The sequence below is a fragment of the Acipenser ruthenus genome, chromosome 13 (assembly GCF_902713425.1).
Source record: "Acipenser ruthenus chromosome 13, fAciRut3.2 maternal haplotype, whole genome shotgun sequence".
Taxonomy (NCBI): Eukaryota; Metazoa; Chordata; class Actinopteri; order Acipenseriformes; family Acipenseridae; genus Acipenser; species Acipenser ruthenus.
Window position 1 is genome coordinate 9,306,929 of NC_081201.1, and position 26,384 is coordinate 9,333,312.

General features: G+C 39.6%; 2 protein-coding genes across 4 annotated transcripts in view; one reads left to right on the top strand and one right to left on the bottom strand.

The window, feature by feature from the left end:
• LOC117418002 (tuberin-like) overlaps window positions 1–18,529 on the bottom strand; it is a 31,278-nt gene extending 12,749 nt beyond the window's left edge. The window contains exons 1-27 of the mRNA XM_034925823.2: window positions 18,382–18,529; window positions 17,396–17,593; window positions 16,029–16,115; window positions 15,599–15,709; window positions 14,997–15,141; window positions 14,625–14,742; window positions 14,441–14,489; window positions 13,984–14,109; window positions 12,826–12,899; window positions 12,259–12,385; window positions 11,544–11,687; window positions 11,187–11,324; window positions 10,784–10,887; window positions 10,187–10,268; window positions 9,903–10,058; window positions 9,684–9,803; window positions 9,190–9,312; window positions 8,535–8,641; window positions 8,064–8,220; window positions 7,654–7,776; window positions 6,626–6,760; window positions 6,003–6,180; window positions 5,661–5,754; window positions 5,373–5,475; window positions 5,134–5,228; window positions 2,671–2,799; window positions 8–169 (exon numbers count right to left, since the gene is read on the bottom strand). Of these exons, the coding sequence (XP_034781714.2) occupies window positions 8–169; window positions 2,671–2,799; window positions 5,134–5,228; window positions 5,373–5,475; window positions 5,661–5,754; window positions 6,003–6,180; window positions 6,626–6,760; window positions 7,654–7,776; window positions 8,064–8,220; window positions 8,535–8,641; window positions 9,190–9,312; window positions 9,684–9,803; window positions 9,903–10,058; window positions 10,187–10,268; window positions 10,784–10,887; window positions 11,187–11,324; window positions 11,544–11,687; window positions 12,259–12,385; window positions 12,826–12,899; window positions 13,984–14,109; window positions 14,441–14,489; window positions 14,625–14,742; window positions 14,997–15,141; window positions 15,599–15,709; window positions 16,029–16,115; window positions 17,396–17,557 (3,149 nt within the window). The 5' untranslated portion in view covers window positions 17,558–17,593; window positions 18,382–18,529. The remainder of the gene's footprint in view (window positions 1–7; window positions 170–2,670; window positions 2,800–5,133; window positions 5,229–5,372; window positions 5,476–5,660; window positions 5,755–6,002; window positions 6,181–6,625; window positions 6,761–7,653; window positions 7,777–8,063; window positions 8,221–8,534; window positions 8,642–9,189; window positions 9,313–9,683; window positions 9,804–9,902; window positions 10,059–10,186; window positions 10,269–10,783; window positions 10,888–11,186; window positions 11,325–11,543; window positions 11,688–12,258; window positions 12,386–12,825; window positions 12,900–13,983; window positions 14,110–14,440; window positions 14,490–14,624; window positions 14,743–14,996; window positions 15,142–15,598; window positions 15,710–16,028; window positions 16,116–17,395; window positions 17,594–18,381) is intronic.
• Window positions 18,515–23,685, top strand: nthl1 (nth-like DNA glycosylase 1). Of its 3 annotated transcripts, none has more exons than XM_034030748.3 (7): window positions 18,515–18,630; window positions 18,949–19,147; window positions 19,636–19,910; window positions 21,825–21,995; window positions 22,166–22,325; window positions 22,818–22,923; window positions 23,368–23,685. In XM_034030748.3, exons 2-7 carry the CDS (start codon window positions 18,961–18,963, stop codon window positions 23,504–23,506), a joined length of 1,038 nt encoding a protein of 345 aa, XP_033886639.3. In that variant the 5' UTR covers window positions 18,515–18,630; window positions 18,949–18,960; the 3' UTR covers window positions 23,507–23,685. The 3 variants fall into 3 exon arrangements, with proteins under 3 accessions (XP_033886639.3, XP_058891611.1, XP_033886638.3); XM_059035628.1 differs by lacking the exon at window positions 18,515–18,630 and adding an exon at window positions 18,637–18,857; XM_034030747.3 differs by lacking the exon at window positions 18,515–18,630 and having other exon boundaries at window positions 18,637–19,147.
• Window positions 23,686–26,384: the final 2,699 nt, after the last annotated feature.

Sequence of the window (26,384 nt, forward strand, 5' to 3'; positions counted from 1 at the left end):
GTCTTACCTCTTGGGCAGGGTGGAGAAGTTGGAGAAAACGTATCTCGCCATCATGTCCAGACAGGTCTCTGTCAGCTCCAGATGGACGGTCCTCAAAACATCGTCAGCCTGAGCCACAGAGCTTTCGTCTGCAGAGCCCAGGCTGCTGGTGGTCATGGAAGTCTGCATCCTAATGCAACAGGTAATCAGCTCACTGTCGAGGACCACACCGCACCACAAGACAGAGCTAGCAACTGCAGAGTACGAGATGGGACTTGGGGCTCTGTACTAGCAGCATCTATTTACCTCCGTCTCTTGTAGGGGTTTGTATCAGCTAAGAAATGTATCTTCAACTCAAGTACACTTTTCCAAATGAATTGGTCTCTCAACCCCACTCTGGATTCACACTAGAAAGCAACCTGCTCCTTTGCTTCCCCAGTTGAGTTGAGTGGCATTTCATAGGAATCGCCCTTGTACAAGTTTCCTTGGCATGCTGTAGTACCATAAAAACAGTAGATTACTGTGAGATGCAACCACAGATTTGGAATCATTTATATAACCCATCTGTGCAAAGTTTAATCACAAATATATCTATCTATCTATCTATCTATCTCAAATGTATAACACATATCTACAGTAGGTGGACTTAATCTGTTAATATATATAAAACCAGAAATATCTTTCCTAAGAGAAAATGTGAAATTGTGCAATGCAGTTTTTTTGTTTGTTTGTTTTTTCACAAATACAAATAATACCAAGTCACATCTCGTACCCTTTTGCTTCAGACATCATTATCTCAAGCATGCAGTGAGAACTGGTGCAAATTAATAGAAATTTCCAAACATATTGTGTTAAACAGGTATAACCCTGGAGTAAAATTGCCACCAGCTTTTAAAATGGGCTCATGGTCAACCCCGACAGGTTAGTTTTGCATTGGCAGCCATTTTAAAATCTATCTTAAAAATATTTAGAAAAAGTACTGACCACTCTGGAGAGCTTGTGTACAATATTCTCTTTTTCCATCACCATCACCCCCCCCCCCCCAATCTAACCATGCATCAAATGCAGTTTACCAGCTGTGTTAGATAAAACAATAAATAAAATACTACCTTTTTAGCACGTATGTTTTGGGTACCTCTTAATAGCACACTGCCTTAATGCTAAGATTATACACTAGGCCGTATAAGAATAACAGTCAAGTAGGTTCTGGTAAATGCCAGAAAACTGACGGGATTAGTAGATGAAGACAATAGGAAGCTTAATGTTGATGAAAACTAACAAAACTTACTATGGGAAAGATTGGGTTAGCCCAAAAGCACGCCTCTGCTGCCCTCTACTGGTTTTACATAAAATTGAAGAAATCCATCCTAACCACAGAAAGGGTACATTATTGCCATCTTAACCAGCCTCATTAAGACTATACAAATCAAGATTTTTAAATGCAATGTGTCCATTTTGCCATAGAAAAACATTTGCACCATTCGCATTTATTTGACCACTTTTTTTTTTTTTTTTTTTTTTACAAGTATACGTCTGGTAAAGATCCAGTGGTTCCTTTAGAACAATATAAATGATCTTTATCCACTATAAGCTATAAATCAAAAGATGATAAATTTAATAACTTGTAGTAACCCATTCATGTGGTAGGAGCCACAACCCAGAAAACATTCCTTTTATGCAGTGGAGAGATCATATAAAACCAGGTCACTAAGAGAACAGTTCTGGGAAATTTGTAATTTTCATCACCCATCAGTAAATAAAGTAAAATAATTCTCATTGTTTTATCATAGTTTTAGTTGTAAACAATCTTTTTAAAACACATTTAAAAAATCTGCACTGTAATTAATTTTCTTTGTATATTTCATTTTGGATGAAAACATACAAATAAATGGGTATAGTTACCAAAACATTTTTATAAAAATCATTTAACAATGACGCAATTACAGCAATCCATCACATATCCGACTGCTGTGGGAGTCAGGGCGGATATGTAAAATGTCAGATGAATTAATCCTGTTTTAAAATACCACTATACGCAGCTGTAACAGTTACTATATTCACACAATTATTGTTTTGAGATTCAGCTTTTATTAGAGGGCTCCCCTAAATCCCTGGTTTAGAAAGATACAGGGTGTTCATGCTTGTTGACAGTAGCTGTCTGCCGTGTGGGTGCGTGCATTCGCTGCCGAGTGAAAGACAGGAGAGCGGGGTTAAAGTTGATACGTCCTGCAGGCAAACAGGATTTATTTACATAGTCAACACACTGAACAGCTTACGTGACACTACCAGCAATGGTTGCGCAAAGAGTACATACAACACAATGTATGAAAACCTTGGTGGGGTCTACAATCTCTGAACTCTCTGTTCCATAATAAAGTAACGTTGCTAGAGAGATTGAGCATGGCGGATATGCAATGGATTGCTGTATTTGTCTTGAGTGTTTCCCCAGGACAGTTCCTTTAACAATGTCACTCCTAAGTTATTTGTAAAACCACCACTCAATTGAACACCATGCATGGGATTCTTTTCAGATATCAACCCATCACATTAGAACACTTCTAAATGAGGACAGCTACAGATGACATGCAAGTCCCCCAGCATGCAAACCAACCAGCCCATCCCTTTGCCCTCCCCATCCCACTGAATGACATCTCCCATGGAAGGAGCTTGGATAGATTCCAGGGCCTCTACCTGCGCACGGCGTGCTCGGATACGCTGATGCTGCGGGAGCGGAAGGCATCGATAGCGGAGAGATCTTTCAGCTCTTTAACTGGGGAGGAGTTACTGAAGCCTGACTTTGTGAATTTTGCAGTCCGCAGACTAACAGGAAAAGGGTCACAGTGCAACCCCCACCAACATGAAAGGGTCAACACACGCACACGGGTCACAGGGCCAATGCAGCAGGAATGGTGCAGTTCAGAGGGTCAAGCGAGTGGAGTGATCCCCCCCCAAAAAAAGAGTGAGGTAAAGGAAACAAACAAAAAATTAGCACAATGCAACAAGAGGAAAAATAAAAGGAAAAAATATATATATTCAAAAGCATTTCAAAACAACTCTGAAACATGACAAATGACAAAGTAGATCACTAGATTGTTTTTAGATTAATATTACAGAACAAATGAACATAGCAAAACAGAAAGAATATCTGATTTTATGGGTCAGAAAGAAAAAGCTAAAATCTTCAGATTGGAATAGAGCATTGAAAGTCTTCTAGAATGAATAATACTTCAGATCATATCATTGGCACACAATGTATTAGTTTTTTGCTTTAGCATATTTGATACCTTGCTCAGCAATATAACATGGGGCCATTGAAAGGGTCTTCACCCCAAAGTACAATCAGCGAAACAAAAAAATAAAAAATTGTGAAAGGAATTGAATGATCATGTAAAAACGTATTGCTGTTGCTTTTAATCATTATTAGTGCAGTATCATGGAAATTAAACCTTTGAGTTGCTCAATTCACTCCATTTGTGAAAAAAAACGATTCCTACAAAACAGTCTTGCGTGTATGAAGACAATTAAAAACGTAGCTCCTATGGTTTTCTGGCTAATACTAATGAACTGATGTGAGCCATTGACGTACAATATGGGGATGAGTAACCCCCTTGGGCCACTTGAGTTGAAATGACCAACTGGATGCTAATGTAACAAAGGTATAAAACTAGCAAGAAACTAAATCACTACTTCAATGAACGACACTAACTTCAGCAAGTAAAGGTACAGAAGTGAGTTTGCACAAAATACTGCAATTTCTAAACTTTCTGAAATTAACCTGGACGGTTGCCTTTATGTTTTAGATTCTTTATTATGAATGATTAAAAATGTAAACAGATGCACATTTATAGCAAAAAGTTGTTTCTTGGTAACTTCACAATGATAAAAACAATGTATTTATTCTTCTAATTGCACTTTGGAGCAAAGATCTTGAGAAATGTCCATCAAAGCATCAAGGACCTCCACTGTAGGAGAACAACTGTCCTACTCCACCCATTTCAACATGGTTTACTTTTTACATGAAAAAGAAATGTCATCTTTAATCCAATCCAATACTCCAACCTTGGAAATTAAAATTACATAATTAGAATAAAAAGGCTGCATGAAATTAACTTAAATGAGAGCAATTTATAAAGGCAAATTAACATATTAGATCATTAAAATACAAAGCGATTGAACAAAATGATTGAAAAGCAGGTGTTGGGTTTGGTTAAACGTTCTTGTTATGATGCTTGATTGACCGGTGGAAAAATGAGTAAGTATAATCTCTTATTCGCAAATTTATTCAAGGAAAGGATTACCAGGATTAAGTAACAGTAACTAGTATTTCTTATTTAAAAAGTCTTATGGAAAGATAATACCCACTGACCCCAGTATAACGCGCAGACCGCCAAAGAGAAGGCTGTTCCATGAAGACAGACTAGCCCAGTACAACCCTTCTAAAGTCAATCATCTATTACACAATGGTGTTGCTTAAACCAGCGTGCAGAGTATTTAATTGAGTGTTGCTTTGATGATTCTAATATTTCAGGAGACCAATTAGAAATTAGAGCAAGCTAGTTAAAGCAACAACACCGAAAGGATCATTATTTGGTTAATTTTGGGGGTGATTCCGGTAACAGGAATTGAAGAGCAGGTGTTTGAATTTACAGATTACTCCGTATTGGGAGAAAGCGTGGCTTTTTTTTATTTTATTAAGATTGTCAGTTTCAGACTTAATTATTATGAATGCAAATTTTGCGATTAATTGAATATTCTGTATAATCATTATAGTACTACTATATAACCTTCACTGAATAGCAGGTTGGTATCGGGTTATGTGAAATGCCAAGAACTTTGTAACCTAGCTCTATATATCTATATCTCTCAGACAGACAGACACACACACACACACCTCAATTAGGTTAAATAAACAGGGAGATATTTGCAGCTACAGATCAGCCTTACGACCTTTACTTAGTGATCTTATTGGCATGTATAGGAGCAGAAGGCAACAGAACCAGGAAGCAGGCTTCATAACACAACTTCCAAAACATCTAAATACATGACAGTGTTTAAATTTGACCATCTTACTTTTAACACAGAGCCCATAGAGCAGGTATTTCAAATCAACTGTTTCAACATTACAGATCACGACAAGGCTCAGCTATTCCATACCTCTTGGGCCTCTCATTGAGACTGGTGCTGCGTGCTCGGAAGTTGCTCTGTTCCTGGCTTTCATCAAACGGAAGAAGAGCATTGGATCTCAAACCCTTAATAACAAAACACAAGATTAGATCATTATAAGAATAAATACAGTAACTATATAGCTTATTTCGTTTTGTGTCTTAACAGAATGGTCTGTCTTCTAATTTCTTATTATTTTCTTTAAAAGACACAGATTCTAAAAGCCTCACCTTTGTGATATACTGCACAAAGTCCTTCCGAAATGTGAGACGACATCGGATGAACCACATGGCAATTACATGATGGGCTAAAGACACTATATACTGGTTAAACCTTGAAGAAAAAAAAGACATGCAAAGTACATTATTAGTGGTTAACTGCCATGATCCAAATTACACCATTAAACAAACAGTAGTAATAGTCAAAAAACAATGTCTGAGCTTTTGGTTTAAGCCTCTGGATTTCAAACTTTAATAACTGAAGGTTGCACAAGCTAAAGAGGAGAATTCAGTGCTTACTTGGAAGGGTTTGTGTACGGCAAGGACAGAGCGAACACGCTCACGTACTGTTCAGCCACAAAGTTTGCATACAGGTGTGGAAGCCTGACCAAAGCTGAGAGAGAACAGGATATGAACATTAAAACAGCAACACGAATTTAAGTGCCAAGATACAAAAAAAACTCCCCCACTGTTAGACCCATGAAGTGATTGGACTTTTGGGTACGCAATTGCTGCAGAAAATATTTTCCAGTCACCACCTTACAAAATAAATCCCCTTCACCTACAGTATTCATTCTATATTTGCATTCATAAAACATACTGGCACATGACAATTTTTTTTTCTAGTAACAAAATACCTACTTGATAGAAATTCTAACATAGGAGAGGCCATGACAACAGTGGCAGAAATGTGAGTGAGTTTCACAATCAAGGCAGGAAGCAGTTTGACCATAATGTCTGGCATCTCGATGGTGCACATTGTCAGGGCTACAACACACTGCCTGCCGCAACGGCAAATCAAACACTGGACCAGCTCCCGCTGAAACAAACAAGCACATTGAAATTGCATCACCCTCAAAATGACTTGAACCAAGGGTGATCAACTCCAGTCCGAGGACCCGCAGGGTCTTCTGGTTTTCATTCCAATTTAACCTCTCAACTGACATCATTGATAGAATTATTTCTTCAATTTAACTTAATATTTCTCAAGGTTTTTTACAGCTGATCATTTTAAAAAATGCACTCGATTCAAGGTAATGAAACATTGTGAGGCATGGAGAGAAGTGTTAGAATGGTTCCAATTAAGTAATTGAGAGCTTTGGGAGGAACGAAAGCCAGAAGACACTGCGGCCCTCCAGAAACTGAGTTTGACACCTCTGGCTTAAACAGTTTAATGATTTCACGAACGCATTTTGTATTTTGACATTAGTTCTAAACTAAAAATGTGGTTATGGCTGAAAAGCATTAGCTGAAGTTTGTTCTACCTGTCTGCCCTGCTCCAGGTAATTATGGAACGAGGTTAAAGCCGCCAGCACCGGAACCACACCCAGCTGCGCATCAGTTCGAGGAAAACTATCCGTGATTTTGCGTGACCGCTCCGAAACCAGCCGATCTGTGAACTGAAATTCAAAACAAACACCATTCAAATTACAGGCAAAGCTACTTATGCCCAGGGGCCAATTCCACAAAGCACTACCACAGCAGGTAGACATCTACCAAATCCAGTTAAATAAACTGAAGAAAGCATTGACCATTTAATCCTTCAGAATAGCTGAGTTGACTCCTACATAGAATACTGTACCCATGAGAGGTGAGAGCAGGTAGCCACAAGTGGGTGAAAATCAGCTTGTATCTTACAGTACAAATACAGTACAGCTAATCCTAATGCTACATCATTTTCCATGCAATACACATTTTAGATGCGTGCATTGTATCATGATCAGTAGCTTATACAAATTAAAAAACTATACCACTACTATTTTGTGAAACAGACAGGAAGAAGATAGCAGCTACATTAGCTAGTAGCCTGCCAAGTGCTTTAAGTGCTTTGTGAAATGGCTCCAGGATGTTGAACATGGGGGATATATTGAGTTTGCACAACAGCCTACTGAATCTGGACTGGTGTGCGGCACTGGTGCATTTTTTGGGAGTTACAGCACTCAGACCGATCACTTGATAAATATGTAGGTAAACACTGAACACTGTAGATAAATTGGCCACTTTTCAAACACATACATTATTTTAATAAGCAAACCATCCAATACAGGGGTGGTCAAAAATCGGCCATTCCACTCCTGGTCTTTGTTCCAACCCTGTTCTAAATTGAACCAATGAAACCTCCATCCAGACCCTGAAGTAGTTCATTATCCCATTTTGCCTGTTAAACCTAGAGTGGAATGGCCCTCCAGGACAGAGACCATCCATGATCTAATACATGCTGTGGCAGCCCAAACATTATCACATTTGTTATTCAAAATATACATTTAAAAATAAATGAAAACCATGACATTACCATAGCGCACAGAATAGTGCACAGCTGGTCAATGCTACATGGAGAGGACAGGATAAGAACTTTGTACTGCAGAGACTCGGGCAGCTTATCCAGAACCAGCTTTACAACCTTCCAGTCGGTCTCCTGTGTACAGAAAGAACCAGCAGAAACATCAGCTTCCAGGACAGGAGAACAAACTGCCAGCCACAGGGTACATATATAAAGCAACATTGTGCATTCACCAACATGAATGCACAATGTTGTTCTCAGGAAAAGCAGCAGGGACAAGCATCAAGTTCAAGTTCCAAGAAAAAACAATGAACACATTCATTTTTTCAACAAACAAATACAAATAGTTTTAAAAGCTACAGCCCATTAATGCTACTTCTTGCTATATCCACACACTGTGCGTGGCAGCCTTCATTACTCACCAGTTTCAAACACTGCAAGAGTAGCCCAAAAGCCAACGAGAAGGGGAGGTATCCCATGCGAATTAAGGATGAGGTCTGGGTGCTTGGAGTAGGACTACCAGCAGAGGGAGACACTGTTCCTGGCGGTTTCTTTTCACTTGTTCTCTTCTCCTGCTCACTAGCAAAGAAAGAGGAGACAGTCAGATTACAGACTCATTTACAGGCCCAAATACTGCTCGACAATCTTAAAGAAGAATAGCTGGGAATAAGTGGCATCACCACCACCCCACTGTAGTACAACAAAGACGAAACAATTCAGTAGTGCTCCATTTTAAAGATAGTCAAAATGTTTGCCATTTATATTTTAGTATTTCTAAAAGCAAAACATGTTTAACCCAGCTGAACAATTTGCATGACATTGTTGCTTTCAGAAAGCCCCACATCAGCGTTCATATTTGAACCAGTAACAATTACCCACACTTAAACACTCACCCCAAATCACAGAGGCAGTATGGGCTGAACCTCACCACGCCATCCTTATTGGGAATCCCTAAACGATGGAGGGAGTCAGCACGCAAGAGCAAGAGGAAATCAAAAACCTAAAGACATTGGAAAGTGAAGAACAAAAAGCCCAAGATTTCAGAAACAGTAGCTGTTGGGAAGTTTCATAACTGCTTTATCTGTGCAGAAGCAGCCCTGTCAAATCCCAATCTCTTACAAAGCTGACTGCAAATTAAATTGTATGATTTAAAAAAAATAAATATAAATGCAGATGGGACTCCAGCATGGCAGTATATACTGTACGATATTTTAAATAATCTTTCACAATCAGTTGCTATTTTACTAGAACTGGTGAGCAATTTTCTAAATGGGCTCATCCAATTGATATTTCCCATATCGCATGGCCGTGCGATGCAGGAAGGACATGCTCATTAACACCTGCAACAGTGCCAGCTGTCAAACTGAACGGAATTCCAATCGTAGCTGCTATCTTCTCTCGCTTTTTGGCCAGAAAAAATAAATAAATAAATAAATAAATAAATAAACTCACCAGATGGGCATTAAATTCTCATTTATCATACACTACCCCATGCATTATTCTCTATATATACAGTAGTTACACAGAGATTTATAAACCTGGCAACACCTGTAGGCGAATGCTGCTGGCAATGGCTGAGGAGTATTTGTTCTTGTAGTGTAGCTGGATGTGGCTGATCAGTAGCTCGTAGACTCTGCTGGCATGGCTGGCTGGCAAGGTGTACAGTTTGGTCTGGAAAGCAGGAGAAGGCTTTTAGCAAGATAATAAACTAAGAGACAGCTATACCTCCACTACTGACCCATTGCAAGGGAAACAATGATCATTCAATCGCACATTGAGACTAAGAAATGCAAGTGTTCTGTGGGGCTCTTTAAAGAATCTTGAACATTAGATCCCCATTCTATAGTAGTAACTGGGATCAACAGTAACCCCAAGTCATTACATCTTTCATGGATACAATGCAATGACAGTACTGAAACACAGCACACACGACTAACAAATACATGCAGAATATGGATAATGGCACACAATCCTTTTCTCATGTTTTGAATAGGTATAGTCCTCATGTTAAGGACATTAAAATAAAGATATAAATGGGCAACCTGTAGTATCTCCAGAAGTCCAAGGATTGCGGTCTTCACATCTTCCATTGGAGACTCAGAAGTGATCTCCCCATCTACTGCCTCAGCAGCAACAGGGCAAAACAACGGCCGGTTCACCACCTAGAGCAATCCCAGATAGACACATGTTACTTCAGATCATTCATTTTTTTGTTACTAAAGAAAAAAAAAAAAAAGTGGTGCAAAGGCATTTCACCCTACCTTCTCTATAATGTCCAGGAGGCTGTTGAAATGATGAGTATTGCAGCCCTCAGCCAGGTCAACCAGCAGCTGTGTGGCCAGCCTGCGAACATGAAGGTGCTTGTCATCAGCAATCTGGCTGAGCTGGGGAATCACCACCGACTCAATCAGCTCCTCCTGAAACACAAAGGACAGGCCGTGCAGGTGAACGATGGAAGCGTTCTTCACACGTGGTACAGTCTGACTGGCTGTGCATTTATATAGATTTTAAAGTAGATGATGAGACGTCTCACAAGAATACTGACCTCATATAACTGCCGGTTAATGCTGAGCACAAACGACAGGATGTCAAGAACTTTGATTCGAATGTTACTCCTGGTCTCATTCCTATATTCGTGAAAGAAAGCAAGTCATTAATGCTACCGTGTCACAGCCTGAGAAGGCATACACAAGAATGGCCTGGTGAGCCCAATGGTTAGGATCTGCATGTGCAAGAGGACTAGGCTGTAGCAAACAAGCCAAACGAGGTTACTAAATTAACACAACAAACAGGCTTTATTTAAACTTCACTGCCCATTTAGGTTACACAGCGAGAGTAAGAGAGAAAAAAAAAAACAGGCATTGTTAAAACATTTTGGCTTTTAATTATTTAAGCAGTTTTACAATAATGGGAAGATCAGCTTGAAGGTTTGAAATTTGAAAAATCTGCCAGTTGCTAATAAGAACAAAACAAGCTAAGAAAATAAGCTAAGAAAAGCCTTGTTTATCATCACTTCTTTAACTGCTTAGCGCTACACTGATTAAATGCCTTCTGCCTGTATCTAACACACGTTTCACAGTGTATGACTGAACATTATTTACATTGAAAAGTAATTTCTATGTCCTTGTATTGCATACTTTACCTGAAGAACTTTTCCATCAGCCTCTGTAGGTTCTGAATCCAGCCATCTTTTGCTGGGTGAATGGAATGAGCTCGGAATGACAACAGTGTCAAGACAGAGGCTTCCTGTAAAACAAACAGCCAGCTGTATTAGCCATTGCATTACCACTCCTGTAACAAATACTTCACTGTACTATGAAACTGCATCTCCAAAGCCTTGATCCAACTCAGTAGAGTTGAAGAAAGACCGCTTTAAAATAAAAATCTCGCAAAAATGTTTATGTCCCCCAAGTTATACAACTTTACATTCTAAATCAAAGCAATTTAAAAATAAAAAAATAGATAATTGGTCTTTTATCCAAACATTTTTCTAATTAGCCTGAAGAACCTTTGATATGGAAAATTGCAAAAACAATGAATCTTACAGGTCTCTTATCTGAAAATGTTTCTATCAGCCCAAAGAACCTCTCGTGGGAGCCATGGTAACCATTCTGTTCATACAGCTCCTCTACTGTGGACAGCAGTTCATGGACAATGAACTTCAGTTCAGGATTACCTAATGTCTAAAAAGAAATAAGTTGAAGAAAATGAGGTCCATTCTTTTTACTTTCACTGTGCCAAGCTTTTCGTCCCCCTTCTATGAAATCAGTACAGGCGTAAAAACGTAAAAATTTAAAATTACAGGGAGAAATCTGTTGTCTGGAATTATTTTAACCAAGGGGTTGAATACTAGGGTAGATCGTGTATTTCTAGGCATGTACTGGGTACTCAATTCATCTCACCTGAATCTGCTGAAGTAACTTTTCAATGATGTTTAGAAGAATATCCCATGTGACATCCTGCAGCTCCTTCCCATACTTCTTTATCAATCTTGTGACCGAGAGGACTATTTCAAAGGATACCACAGCATTGGTACAAGTCATGGCCTGAAAAGTATACCACAAGACAACCAATATTTCACCCAGGGCCTCAAAGAAAGAAATCTCAGGGCAGAATACTGCACAGCAGCCAGCATTTAGGATATAAAGCCAACCATTAATTAGGAGCTACAGTTTAGCATGGGTAGGGCAAAAGAAAAATAAATAGTACAGCTATGGCCAAAACGTTTGCATCACCTAGAATTTTAGGATTGAGACAATTAAATAAATAAAATAAACTATATGAACATAAATTTAGATCTTATGTAACATCATGTCAAAGACACTATAAAATGATATCACAAAAGTCTACCGGAAGCAATAGTACTCTAGTAGTACAGTATTTCACGTTAGATTTCCATGTCACATTTTTCAATTTGTCAGTTTTTCGTTAAGTATATGGAAAACTACAACATGGTGTGTAATTCAATATGTTAACATGACATTATTCAGCAAGTTTCATTCTACTTCATGAAGCAACATTAGGGTGATGCAAAACCTTTGGCCACAGCTGTATATTAATGTACAGATTTAAATGGGAAATCTCATAGGTCTGGATGGGAGAAGCATTAGGACTTGCCTTATAGAATGACGGCAGCACGGACGTCGGTGTGTTCTTCAGAGTTGAAAGCCGGTGAGCCCCCCACAGTGCCATCCCTACGAAGAACACAGCCCCCCGCAACAGGGCTGCATCTTCCACGTAGGCTCTAAAAACCAGCAAAACAATTCAACTCCGCCACCCATTGCCCTTTGCTTAACGAAGTACAATACACTGCTATCGATTTTAGAAATGTGTTTCACATTCCTATGGTTACAAATTACAAAACTGATGCATGTTAAATTATAATCAAAGAAACATACATAATACACACAGACATAAATAAAAACATTTGGGTAGTGCCTAAATAAAGATTACTTCTCTGTAGGTTTTTTTATGATGGGATCACTTACTTTAGGAATCATTCAATTAAATAGTGGCTGTTCAGAAGTTTCTTGTGTATACCCCTGCTGTGGATGAGCTTTGAGATGACCCCAGATTCACATGTTTGCTTAGAACATAGAGAGCTCAGGTTACAGACATCACTAGGAACTTTGAAATTCAACCCTGCACTGCAAGTTCTGTCCCCCTACAGCACTGGTTTCATACCTCTCCTCCATGATGTGGCACATGGTATAGATCGCACTGTGTCCTAAATGAGTTCCCAGGACCTTACGCATGAGCTGCACAATAAAAAAAAGCAACATCATCATTAACATTACAGCTGGGGCTTTACATTACAGTTCAAGTGCATCTATAGCAGGGGTTTCCAATGCTGGTCCTGGAGAGCTGGTGTCCCGTCTGGGTTTTGTTCCAACTGTACCCTAAATTAATTAATTGGATCAATTAAGTGCTTATTAGAAGCTTAATTGATCCAAGTAAGTAATTTAGGGTACAGCTGGAACAAAAACCAGGAGGGACACTGGCCTTTCAGGACCAGGATTGGAGACCACTGATCTATAGGGATCATGTTTTACTGACATGCAGAAATCCCTAGTGCAGGGGTGCACAATTCCGGTCCTGGAGGGCCGGTGTCCCTCCTGGCTTTTGTGCCAACCTTGCCCTAAATTACTTAATTGGACCAATTATTATCAATTATAGGTCTAATTAAGTAATTTAGAGCACAGTTGGAACAAAAGCCAGGAGGGATCCGGCCCTCCAGGCCCGGAATTGTGCACCCCTGCCCTAGTGTAACAAAACAACCATCAATACTGTTGCAGAGCACTTTTGACCATTGGTTTCAGGTTACTATGACTATTTGGTTGCTCCTTATCTAGTGGTATAATCATGCTCAAAAGCAAAACCCTTTTCCTTTTTTTTTTAAATCATGTTTTAAAACAGCGAGGGTTACTGAGCTGTGCATGATTTGAATGCAATCACGGCAATGAAGGTCTGTTGTGTTGCTCAGTAAAATAAATACACAGGAACACTTTCTTTAAATGTGAATTGTATTTACCATGAAATCTGTAAATACATTCTTAAAGCTCTTTACTACAAATTGTGACATTCATTTAAGGTTAAAAATGATAACATATGGGCTGGCTTAAAATTGTAATTAGTGTTTTTTTTTTTTTAGTTATTTTTAATTCAGAAAAAAAATGTCCTTTGAACAATCTTGAAGCAAGATCCTGAGCTTCCTGGACATGAAACCTACAAAACAACAAGACTGAGATGTGCCGAGACAACTCAATTCAGAGGGTCAATCACTGTGCTTTCATCGTTCATTAAAGCAGAACAAAAAAGTATTGTGTTTGTGTGAAACCTCACCTTCCAACAGGATTCACAGAACTCCTTGACATTCACTGTGCGGCACAGAGTGATGATAAAAACAGGCAGGGAGTCAGAGGGGAGACAGTTGTAACAAACCACAGCATCCAGCACTTGCAGAGAAACCTAAAGAACAAAGTAGCAGGGGTGTCAAACTCAGGTTCTGGAGGGCCGCAGTGTCTTCTGTCTTTCATTCCACCCGAGCTCTCAATTACTTAATTGGTCTAACTATCTGAATAATTGGACAAATTTAACACTTCTCTCCAAGCCTCAAAATGTTTCATAGGTTGTGCATCTTGAAGCAAGTGCATTTTTAAAAATCAACTGTAAAAGACGTTGACAAATAAACAAAAGTTTAAGTTTTAGGAATGAAAACCAGAAGACCCTCAGAGAAGACATACAACCATTGCAGTTCAACAGCAGCAAACTCAACACTTTACAAGAGAGAGGTGATTACCTCTATATCTGTTGAAGCTGTAGTCCGGTTGCACAGGAGGCATATCTTACTGTAAAGAAAAGAAAGACACACCACGTGTTAAAGACACCTCGCTGATTCGTCTGCCACGCCTAACGTACACTAGTTTTGTACTCTGAATGGAATGAAAAAAAAAAAAAAAAAAAACTTGGGGAAAATATCTTACTGGACCATCTGTGAAACATTCTGATCCAGGTAGCAGCTGTTGAATTTGACGAGGTTGACAAGAACCTGGAGGAATTCTGCAGTCAGACCAGTGTCCATCCACAGAAGCACAAAGTCAGCTGCAAGTAGAACAAACAATCACATGGATGCAGCTTTAACTTTAATGTTGTTTTAATGATCGGATGACCTGCGCTCCTGTTTTCAAGACAATCGCCTATTTTCAAAACAATAAACCTCATCAACAACGGTTACCAAGCATTGCACTAGTATGTGTGGCTTTAACTATAAAATGCAATGCTGCCTGTATGGAAATAGCTGTGCAGAAAGAATGTTTTGTACCACTCCTTCCCAAATACCACAGCTGGATGCATACCAATGTCTTCCTCCAAGTACGTGATGTCCTTGCCATTCTCTGTTAGAGCTTTGAAGGCCTCAAGTCTTTCATGAAGGTGTTCATTGGAGGGATAGTCCTTGACGATCTTAAAGAAATAAGCTCTAAGAGGCCCAAGCCTTTCACCCTGTTGACATGGACGGAGGGCGACAAAATATAGTCCATGTTGCAGAAGTTTATTAAAGACAAATGGCTTAAAACTTTGTTTTTTTATTAACACCAGGGATGGAAAGAAGACTCCCATTGCATAGCAGTTTGATCCACCCATGGTTTTATTATGCATTAAATAAGACACATTCACTTATGACAAGACAATCAAGCAGATATTAAACCCTGGAATGGGTGAAACTGCTATGCAACAGGAGTATTATTTCCATCCCTGCTTATTTGTATTTTTTTTTATCGTGTTTTAAAACAACGAGAGTTACTGAGCTGTACATGGTTTGAATGTAACCCTGTTTAGGGTGTGTAAAAGTAAAACTCCTATGAACCTTGAAAGCAACATAATCCATTGCTCAAGGCCAGTGACTAGTATAATGTAGTAGGATTTCTGTAAGCTAGTTACTGGAACACCAGTCCCTTACCTGGCCCTGGATGATAGCTTTGAGCAGCTGAAGCACTGCATGTCTGGCTTCTACCGGTTGATCAGGCTGCAGCAAATCCTCCACTGCTTTCCAAACAGCCTCCACCGCATTCTACAAAAAGGAAAAGGCATTTATTTACTGAAAGTGCATTTGCATTTGCAACTGTCTAATTCTGCATCAGTACAAGCATAGAGTAACATACCCATTCTCTTGTGTCTTACAGTATATTATCTCAAATAGTCTTTTTATTTAATTTAGTGTTAAAGTTCAAAAAGAAAATCATGCAACCAACGGAATAACCCCCTCCTTTACCAACACCACACACAAAAAACCCTACTTAAGTAGAAGAGAAAAGATTACTATACCATCATAAAATAAAAGCAAAACCATGACAAAATCCATAACAAAAAGAGAACAAGTACAAACCTACCTCTTCAAATTTCTTGGATTTTGCAAGCTCACATATATGGTTAATGACTCGGATTCTGCTGTGTAGTCCACACTCAGGATTCAGCTCCTAGACCCAAGGAGAGACATTCAGAAATGAGAAGAATCCATATACCACTCAGAGTGCTAAGATGGACACAACAACATTGGTTTTCCGAAAACATATCGTAATATTATTTGATCAACATTCTCAAGCCTGTTTTCATAACTAATATTATGATTTTGTTTCCTGAAAACTTGAAATGCAAGCCATCTAGCTGTATTCTTACAATCACAGAATGCCTGTCTGCTGTATAATGAAATCTTTCCTGAAATGCTAGGATAACACTTGGTTAAGATGATACTAATGTAATGCAAGCTAAAACTGGTCTAAACTAAAACATCCCTAACAATTGTACGCACTTTAATGCAGTCAAAGAAACATTAACAGCTAGTTTCCATGCTTTCAAACACATTAGCCCAGAACGAAAAGCAGGAAACATTATCTTCATCGAAATAAACTTTTATTAAAGGGTTATCTTGCACAAGTAGTCAAACACAACTGCTGTTCCAGAATATGAAAATGTAGCTGTGCTCTCCTCTATGCTGGTCATTACCTATCATAGTCCCCCATACTGCAGAGCAGTGGTTCCCAACCCTGGTCCTGGGGACGACCCTGTGTCTGCTGGTTTTCATTCCAACTGAGCTCTGTTACTTAACTAGACGCTTAATTGAACTGATACTTTGCTTAATTATACCTTTTTACTTGTTTTCAGCTCTTAAACAGTTGCAGAGTTCAAGTTACTTATAAAATGTTACAGCTAACTTTAAATCTGCAAACTGTTTAAGAGCTGAAAACAATTAAAAAGGTATAATTAAGCAAAATCAGTTCAGTTAAGGGACAGAGAAGACACAGAGGGTCCCCAGGACCAGGGCTGGGAACCACTGCTGTAGAGAAAGCCACTTTTCCAGGTTAATAATTTAACATATTGTATGCTATTCCATCCAAACAGTGGGAAGTGTAAATGTCAGGAACACAGCAAGGAACACACAGAGTAGTGGAGGCAGTCATTTCTAAAGGTCATCTGCTTTAATGGAGTAAAACGAGAAGGGGCACAGAATACCATGCGACAAGAACAAATAGTGTTCAGTGCACAGGACGAAATGTGTCCACAGGATAAGAGGAACTGAAATTCTGACATGCTCATAGCTGCCTTTGGTTCTCATTTCTTACACACAATTTAGAATGTACTGTAAATACCAGAGACAGAGGGTTTGACAAAGTGGAAAGCACTGTCATTTGCTCTTCACATAATGCGTTTCCAGAAGAGGGATGTAAAAAGTTCAAGAATAAACCCAGAAAGCAAGCACCTTTAGGGTGTCGAGAGTGATGATGAACTCAGCGGGTCTGCTCTCCGCTTGCCTGGTGTTGATGCGCGATTGTCTCAGCCCAAACAGACCCTTCATCTTGTCCGTCAGAGATTCCTTACTCTGCTGCTGCTGCTGCTGTTGCTGCTGTTGCTGCTTCTTCATGCTGGGGGTCGTGGGGCCCAACAGGCTGGTGGCTTCCTGATAGGTGCAAAGCACATATTGCAAGTACTGCAAGTATTCTGCAAACACACACTATTTATTCTACAGTTTATTTCCAAAGTGCTTTAAATTGAACATGCCCTACTGAAAATACAATAACTACACCACTATAAGGGGAGATGTGTAAACTGTATTTATATAGGGCAATGACTACATTTAAAAAATCACTAATCCAGAATAACAGTGGTACACATTGGTTACCAATTTAAAATCTGTCACAAAGCTTTAAGATCCAATACTTCTACCTGGTTACCATACACATACACGTATCCAGTTTCATGCTTTTACAGTATGAGGCGACAATACGCTGTGTTGCACGATGACCAAGCTGCAAACATGTTTTATTAGTGGCACTCTGATTAGCTCAATCCATCTTTTGGGGGCAACAGCTGTGATTTTAAGATCAACCCACACTAACCTGACTGAACATGGATATTTACAAAGATTTAAGCAAAGAGTAATTTGAGGTTTATAAAACACGCTTGACTAACTTTATGAAATATATCTTATTCCATGGCGTTTAATGACGTTTGATTAAAAAAAAAAAGCAGACAAGATTTGATCTACAAAAAATGTTTGCAGCGAAACAAATAATTAAATATACGATAATTCTACCAGCATGACATATGTGTATCAGTAAGTGATACATAGTCTCTCTTAACCCAATTTGAAAACAAACAAGCTAAAAAAAATCGACGTAATTAAAATGCAAACTAAAATAATAAAAATAAATATATATATATCTTGACTGCAAAAAGAAAACGTACCTGTTTTTCGGTAGCAATGTTGATGGTCTGATTAAAACGCTGATAATGTACTGGTTGTCAATGCATTTCTAATGTTAAAATGTTGTTTTGCAGCCAATTCAATTCCCCTCACCCACCCTCTCTGAAACTCTCACAGGAAGTCACCCTCGCAGGACAGCAAGTACTTCCTAAATACCACACCTTCTTTCTTAGCATTCTGGGAAATGAAGTTTTTAATTTTATAGGCGGAGATTGTAAACAGAAACAGAGGTATGATCTGCTGTGGCTGGCACGTTACGTGTTATTGAATTATTTCTTTTTTTAAAATTGTTTTGCTGTTGTTGATAAAGTGGGTCATTTTAAACTCAGTTTAGCGCGTATAGTGGAAGCTACATTTGAGGCCTTAAGACTAATGTTATGATTACACCTGGGTACTTGTTTCATAACGTGGTTGTATTTTAATTGTAGATTTTACACCAGTGGGTAGGGTTGTAAAGGTCTGTGCATTGCAGCACTTATCTAATTCATTCAAATAAATATACTTTTTTTGTATCTGTTAAAATGACTTCGTCCCCTTACTTTTTGCAGAGGAGTCAAAGAATGTTAACTAGAAATATGACTAAAGCGGTCAGAACAAACACATCTGCGCCAAGTGCCAAACAACAGACAGCGGCAGTTTTAAAACAAAAGGCACAACAAATAGTTAAAGCAGAGTGCGACCATGATGTAAACAGATCCAAGATTTTGGGCGAGCGACATCACCATTCAACAAAACTTAAAACTGCAGGTAAATAATAACTCGTTGTGTTGGTATTAATAATATACTGTACTCTCGCTTGGTTGTTTGTGAAAAGGGGTGTGTTCAAGTCAATAATTTGAAAAACAGTGAAATTGAATGGGTTTTATAGTTTGGAAACAGTTTACGGTCCGTTTTCATGTGGAAAAGAGTAGGGCCTAGCCTATAGTAAAATATGTTACTGGAAGTACATATGTTCTATCCACACAAGAAAGTAAAACAAACAAAACTACCTAAAAGGGGAGTTGTGAAAAGCTAATAAGGGATTGGAAAATATTATTGGCAGCCTATTGATTTCAATAATTGTTCACTGTAAAGCAATTTCCTGTGCAGAACACTTAACTGAGTGATAACCATTTCAGCTGACAACAATACCTACTGATAGCATGTCTCAAGGAATGTATGCCAGCCTATCTTTGTATTTCTCTGTATCGTTGTATTGGAATCGTAACCCCCTTGCTCATGTGCTGTATGTCTAGTTTCTCAGGCACATCAAACTCAGGCCCGCCCAACAGAAGAAACTGGCAACGTTCAAGTCAGGCCCAGGAGAAAGAGCATCAAGGTTGAGTATGATTCCACAGCAGGAACCAGGGATAAGGAACTGCAGGACAGCAACAATCCCCAAAAATCCCGGTGGGAACCCCAGGACTGGATCAAGCAGCTGGACAACATCCGGGAGATGAGGAAGAACAAGGATGCACCAGTGGACCAGATGGGAGCTGGGAAATGTTTCGATCCCAGAGCAGCTCCTCAGGTACCAGCTGCATTGTTAAAAGGGAGGTACTGGACCCAGCCTCATTGTGTGTGTACAGCACTGTATACCCAGTCTCATTGTGTGGGTGCTGCACTGTAGACCCAGTCTCATTGTGTGGGTGCTGCACTGTAGACCCAGTCTCATTGTGTGTGTACTGCACTGTAGACCCAGTCTCATTGTGTGGGTGCTGCACTGTAGACCCAGTCTCATTGTGTGGGTGCTGCACTGTAGACCCAGTCTCATTGTGTGGGTGCTGCACTGTAGACCCAGTCTCATTGTGTGTGTACTGCACTGTAGACCCAGTCTCATTGTGTGGGTGCTGCACTGTAGACCCAGTCTCATTGTGTGGGTGCTGCACTGTAGACCCAGTCTCATTGTGTGTGTACTGCACTGTAGACCCAGTCTCATTGTGTGTGTGCTGCACTGTAGACCCAGTCTCATTGTGTGTGTGCTGCACTGTAGACCCAGTCTCATTGTGTGGGTGCTGCACTGTAGACCCAGTCTCATTGTGTGGGTGCTGCACTGTAGACCCAGTCTCATTGTGTGTGTACTGCACTGTAGACCCAGTCTCATTGTGTGTGTACTGCACTGTAGACCCAGTCTCATTGTGTGGGTGCTGCACTGTAGACCCAGTCTCATTGTGTGTGTACTGCACTGTAGACCCAGTCTCATTGTGTGGGTGCTGCACTGTAGACCCAGTCTCATTGTGTGGGTGCTGCACTGTAGACCCAGTCTCATTGTGTGGGTGCTGCACTGTAGACCCAGTCTCATTGTGTGTGTACTGCACTGTAGACCCAGTCTCATTGTGTGTGTACTGCACTGTAGACCCAGTCTCATTGTGTGGGTGCTGCACTGTAGACCCAGTCTCATTGTGTGGGTGCTGCACTGTAGACCCAGTCTCATTGTGTGGGTGCTGCACTGTAGACCCAGTCTCATTGTGTGGGTGCTGCACTGTAGACCCAGTCTCATTGTGTGTGTACTGCACTGTAGACCCAGTCTCATTGTGTGGGTGCTGCACTGTAGACCCAGTCTCATTGTGTGTGTGCTGCACTGTAGACCCAGTCTCATTGTGTGGGTGCTGCACTGTAGACCCAGTCTCATTGTGTGGGTGCTGCACTGTAGACCCAGTCTCATTGTGTGTGTACTGCACTGTAGACCCAGTCTCATTGTGTGGGTGCTGCACTGTAGACCCAGTCTCATTGTGTGTGTACTGCACTGTAGACCCAGTCTCATTGTGTGGGTGCTGCACTGTAGACCCAGTCTCATTGTGTGTGTACTGCACTGTAGACCCAGTCTCATTGTGTGGGTGCTGCACTGTAGACCCAGTCTCATTGTGTGGGTGCTGCACTGTTGGATTTGAGTGTTGTTGTGCACCACTAGCCTTGGTTTCACATGCAAAGCAACACACACTGGTCCTGAAATCGAATCTGCATTTCATGTATTTATTTCTACTTCTGAAAATCCCATGGGATCAGTGTTACAATTCCACATATAAATGAGGGAAACTTTGTGACAAAATAAATGTTTATTATACATTTCCACCTAATTAAAGATACTTCCCCCATATGCGTTTTAATGTATTTCTTCACATGTTAGTATTTACCTTACAAGCCCATCTTGTGGATATATCAAACTTTATGGGTGTTTCTTGTAAAATGGAATCATACAGAAAAGGTGGTACCCTGTTTAGATTTGGTTTTGCTTCCCTTTGCATTTATACCACACAGCCACTGCAGGTGAAAAAACAAGCAAACCAAAGCAGCCTGCTTTCTCATGTCCTCAGAAAGAACTACAGTATGTAGAAATCATTAATTCAGGAATCAAATTGAACATGATTATGGGACTATTTATTTTATTTTTTTGAAATTATAAGAAATGATCCAATGTTGTGTAAAGCTGTCCCTGATTTTCCAGGTTATCCGATACCAGGTTCTGATATCGCTGATGCTGTCCAGCCAGACAAAGGACGAGGTGACAGCTGCAGCCATGAAGAAACTTCAAGCTCATGGGCTGTCTGTGGAAAATATTGTGCAAACGGACGACAAGACTTTAGGGGAGCTGATCTATCCTGTCGGGTTTTGGAAGGTAATGATACTGCTTGGCAAAGGCCAGTGTTTGTGTTTGGAGCACTAACCCCACCAAACCATGCATGTTGTTATGTACAGTCAAGATCCCTATTTCACTTGCTTATATTGTGCGTTAGAAATATCAAAGATAACATTGACTTTGATTTTTAAAGGCATGACTCTTTACAGAGCAAAGTGAAGTACATGAAGCAGTGCTCAGAGATACTCCAGAAACAGTACAATGGAGATATTCCTGACAATGTGACTGACCTCGTGAAGCTGCCTGGAATTGGACCCAAGATGGCTCATCTCACCATGGCCATTGCCTGGAACACCGTTTCCGGGATTGGTACGGTGTAGTTGCAAATGAACGTACTGAACATTTTTCAAATATATCAGCGCAGCCAGTGGATAGCAATGCAATAAATGGCAACACTAACAGACTATTATATCCAGAATAGAAATAGTTCTACATGTATACAGACTATGTATTAAATAAATGCTTTTAGTCAATCATAGAGGACGGATTTATAGTTTATTTATTTTTGCTATTTCACCTGTTATTCATTTACCAGGAAATGCAGTTTGTATAGTTCTGGACTGTACCTTAGCTGTACGTATCTCTGTTTACGGGATTCAGGCTAATGTAAAGTTTTTATAGTTACGCATGCTATAAAGTTAACACCATAGCAGCATCCAGTACATATAGAGCCCTGTTAGTAGCTAGTGGAGGACGGGTTGGATTTCTGCAGCTAAACTGATTGTTGGGGTTCAAATAATGGAGTTTATAATGCACTGTAACAGTTCTTGTTGATAAATAATCCTGTTCCTTTTCCCCCAGGAGTCGATACTCACGTCCATAGGATCGCAAACCGGCTGAGATGGATGAAGAGAGAAACGAAGACGCCAGAGGAGACGAGAATGGGGCTGGAGGACTGGCTGCCCAGGTAGTTGCAGTGAAGCTGAGTGGGGGCTGTTGAACAGATCACAGGGTCCAAATATACCAAACCCTTCTTGCACAACTACCACATCTCAGGCAAAACTAAACTAGTTCATTCTAACCGATACAAAAGAGAAGTGCCTGCAATTGAAGCAGGTGTTCTTTAGTCCCTAGTGCGCATGCAGAAATGGGGGAAAAAAAATAAATGCTTTTATTCTTGATCCTGGAATAACAACATCCAAAAGAAAAAAATATAATATGATTCCTTTGTATGTGTAAAATGGATTAACCAATGTACTTTACAGAAAATGCCTTCCTACAGAATCTGACCGTTTTTTTAATAATTAGTAGTAGTTGCCTGTGCAGTGTTTTAATTTGTGGCTGTGTGATCTCTTTAATGGTGTTTAAAAATATATACATATTGTAACATTTTCTGCCGTTGTCTCCCCAGGGATCTGTGGAGTGAAATCAACTGGCTGCTGGTTGGGTTTGGTCAGCAGATCTGCCAGCCAGTGTACCCTCGCTGCTCAGACTGTCTCAACCGGGGCATCTGCCCCTCGGCAAACCTAAAAAAAACAAAGGGTCGCTAATGCAGGCCCCTTGTTGCTTTTAGGACTGGAATTTCCCTTTCTGGTTAGTGCCTAGCCATTACAATGTTCACTTTAAATGTATATGTTGGCCTTATACACTATGTGTGGTTTATACAGTATTGTACAGTGTAGTATTTCTTATTGTATTTCTTGAAATTAAATACTAAAACAACCTTTAAGTTGTATTGAAAATGTTCCTACATTTAAGTACGCAGGTAACACGCCACAGAACAGATCCGCACACCGAGGGGGGGGGGGAAATATAAGCGTACCAACGCAAAATTCAATGAAAAACAACAAGCTGTATTTATTAATGACAGGCTAGAACACAATGTGCATACATTTAAGTTAAAGGACATGCAATGTGAAAATGATTGTTTAAGTAAAAGGAAAATATGAAACGGGGTGTGGGAGGCCTCGGAATGACACAAAGAGTCAGGTTTGTCAAAATGAAAAAGGTGCAACCACGTTTATTTACAAACAAGCACAAAACAAAAAGACGTACTGTCTCTTTAAGACACACTATTTACAACACGGGTCATAAGAGGAGTGCGCATAATATGATATGGTCCTTCAAATACCACAGACCTGTGCTTGGCCAGTCGTAGTCAACCTGAATGCAGGAAACAGCTGTGCTATCCTGCTTAGTCTGACAAGCAAAAGTACACAACAAAGTTTAGACTTTCATTCAGCATGTGGGTGCTCTCATTCCTGTATCCCTTGAACACTGCCCTGACCAGTGCAGAGGCTACCCCTTTTGTATACCTTAGCTCCGCCCCCAAACCCATTACCTAGGATTGGAACACAGTGTACATCATTCCCCTCTACCAGCCTCCTAGCAAGCTGACGCCCACAGAATGTTAACCCCGTAGTTGCCAGTGCCTGCAGGACGGACAGATGCCTCTGTTCCCTCTTCTGGTCTGACAGTGTGATTATAGCACCTTACTAAATGATTTAATAGGGCCCGGAGCCACGATAGAGTATAGCGATGTAATTACAAAGAAAAAATACCTGTCTGTTTAATTCCGTCGAGGAATACAATTCCAAGTCCTTGAATCAGCAGTCTGCGCACAAGTGCAGTGAGCATCACTACCCCTCAAGGGGTTCTTTTCTATAAAATAGGGACCGTTTTGTTTTTCTCTTTCTTTTGTATAGAAATCTATAATAATCATTCGTTTCTTATTGTACTTACTATACATTTGGTATATACGTACTATACATATATACTTACTATATATATACTTACTATACATTTGGTATATTTGGTATAACGAGTTTTTACGTTTAAAAAAAACAAACAAAAAAAACGACTGTACTTTTATTACACTATAATACTGTAGAAGGGTTAAGTACCCTACACAGGTACAGATCTGCATGAGAATGTTTTCAGCCAGCACAGAAAAGTGTGTGGTTGCCTCAGACTGGGTTTCCATTACCAGCCTGGTTTTAAGTTGCTGTTTTCCGGTGCACTGTGGCCGTGCTTGCAGAGACCTCCTGCATGGAAGTTAGCACAATAATTGTATCACCCATATCCACCTCACTGTATTCCTTCACATAGGCCTGTTTTTAAAGTTCTGTAAAGACTTATGTTTACTATGTTTCTTTGAAATTGCAGCTGGGTATATGCTGTACATCGGTAGTTGCAGGATTTTTTTTCTAGTTTACATAATTAGGATGAAGACAAGTTAGTTATTTCAATGAGGATGGCTTAATATATAAAGTACTGTACAATTTCTGGAAAAGAATGTATAACCCTAAATTACTGGGTGAAGTTGCTTTTTTTATTTATTTATTTCAAATTTGCAGCCCTTAATTGTCATATCATATGTTTAAATATACTGTATCCCAAACAAGTTGAGAATAATCAGCAGCGTGCCACTGTAACTATTGGGGTGGTCCAGATACCAAAGAAAGTTAGCCCTGTATTACAAACACGTTATATAGTATGACGTATACTGTAGCTCTCCTTCCCTCCAATTATTGAGCCCACAAAAAAGATTTCATAAGGTTCAACAAGATTTTGTCCACTCAAATGAAAGCTCATTATTCTTACTTTGAAATAAATGTTTATTATTAACAATGTACTGTACAATAGACAGAATTTGTCATACAAACAATCGAACTGTCTTCTTCGACAGAACCCAGGAAATCCGAGATGCATAGAAAAATACAGCATTGTGTGACCTTTTGTTTTTACACATATGGGTTACAGGTTAAATGAAATACACAGGTACAGATTGACATGCTTAGTCTGTGTACTGGTTGCAATTTACAGTGGTACGTTTTATATGAGATACAATAGCTACTGTGCAAGGCCCTGTAAGCTTAATAACAGGAGATATCCATAAAAAATAAAACAACAAAACCCTGCTAACCTTCATACCACCTGAATGTGGTACCGGGAGCTAGGGACTCTCTGGAACAAGAATATTGGGGGTTAATTTGGTGAAATAATATTTAATAATTATGAAACAATTTCATAAAGACCGTACTGTCAAATCAGTGCAAAGAGCTAGTTTCTTTTCTGAGTTAAAGATAAGTATAAAACACAATCTGGAAAATAACATAAATGCAACTCCATTTCTGTGTATATCAAGTCAGTAAAAATATGTTGCATAATTCCTGTAAAGGCTAGAGCTAAACTGTTCAGTCAAACCTTGTATCAACACCCTTTCCTTTTCTATGGCAGTGAAGACAGTAGCAGTACATTGGTAATGCAATGGTTCTACATGCAGAGTAGAACTGGAGCAACTGCAGTGGCATCAGCCACTAGTGCAATGGTTCCAAACTGGTCACATTTTCATAATTTGATAGGGTATGATCCAATACAATTGCACTAATGTATCAGTAACAGCGTGGTACCATATCAGGACCACAG

Coding starts and splice junctions, on each gene's coding strand:
- nthl1 (XM_034030747.3), top strand. CDS start 18,922: ATGACTTCGTCCCCTTACTTTTTGCAGAGGAGTCAAAGAATGTTAACT. Junction 22,326..22,817: donor GAACACCGTTTCCGGGATTG/GTACGGTGTAGT, acceptor CTTTTCCCCCAG/GAGTCGATACTCACGTCCAT. Junction 22,924..23,367: donor CTGGAGGACTGGCTGCCCAG/GTAGTTGCAGTG, acceptor TTGTCTCCCCAG/GGATCTGTGGAGTGAAATCA.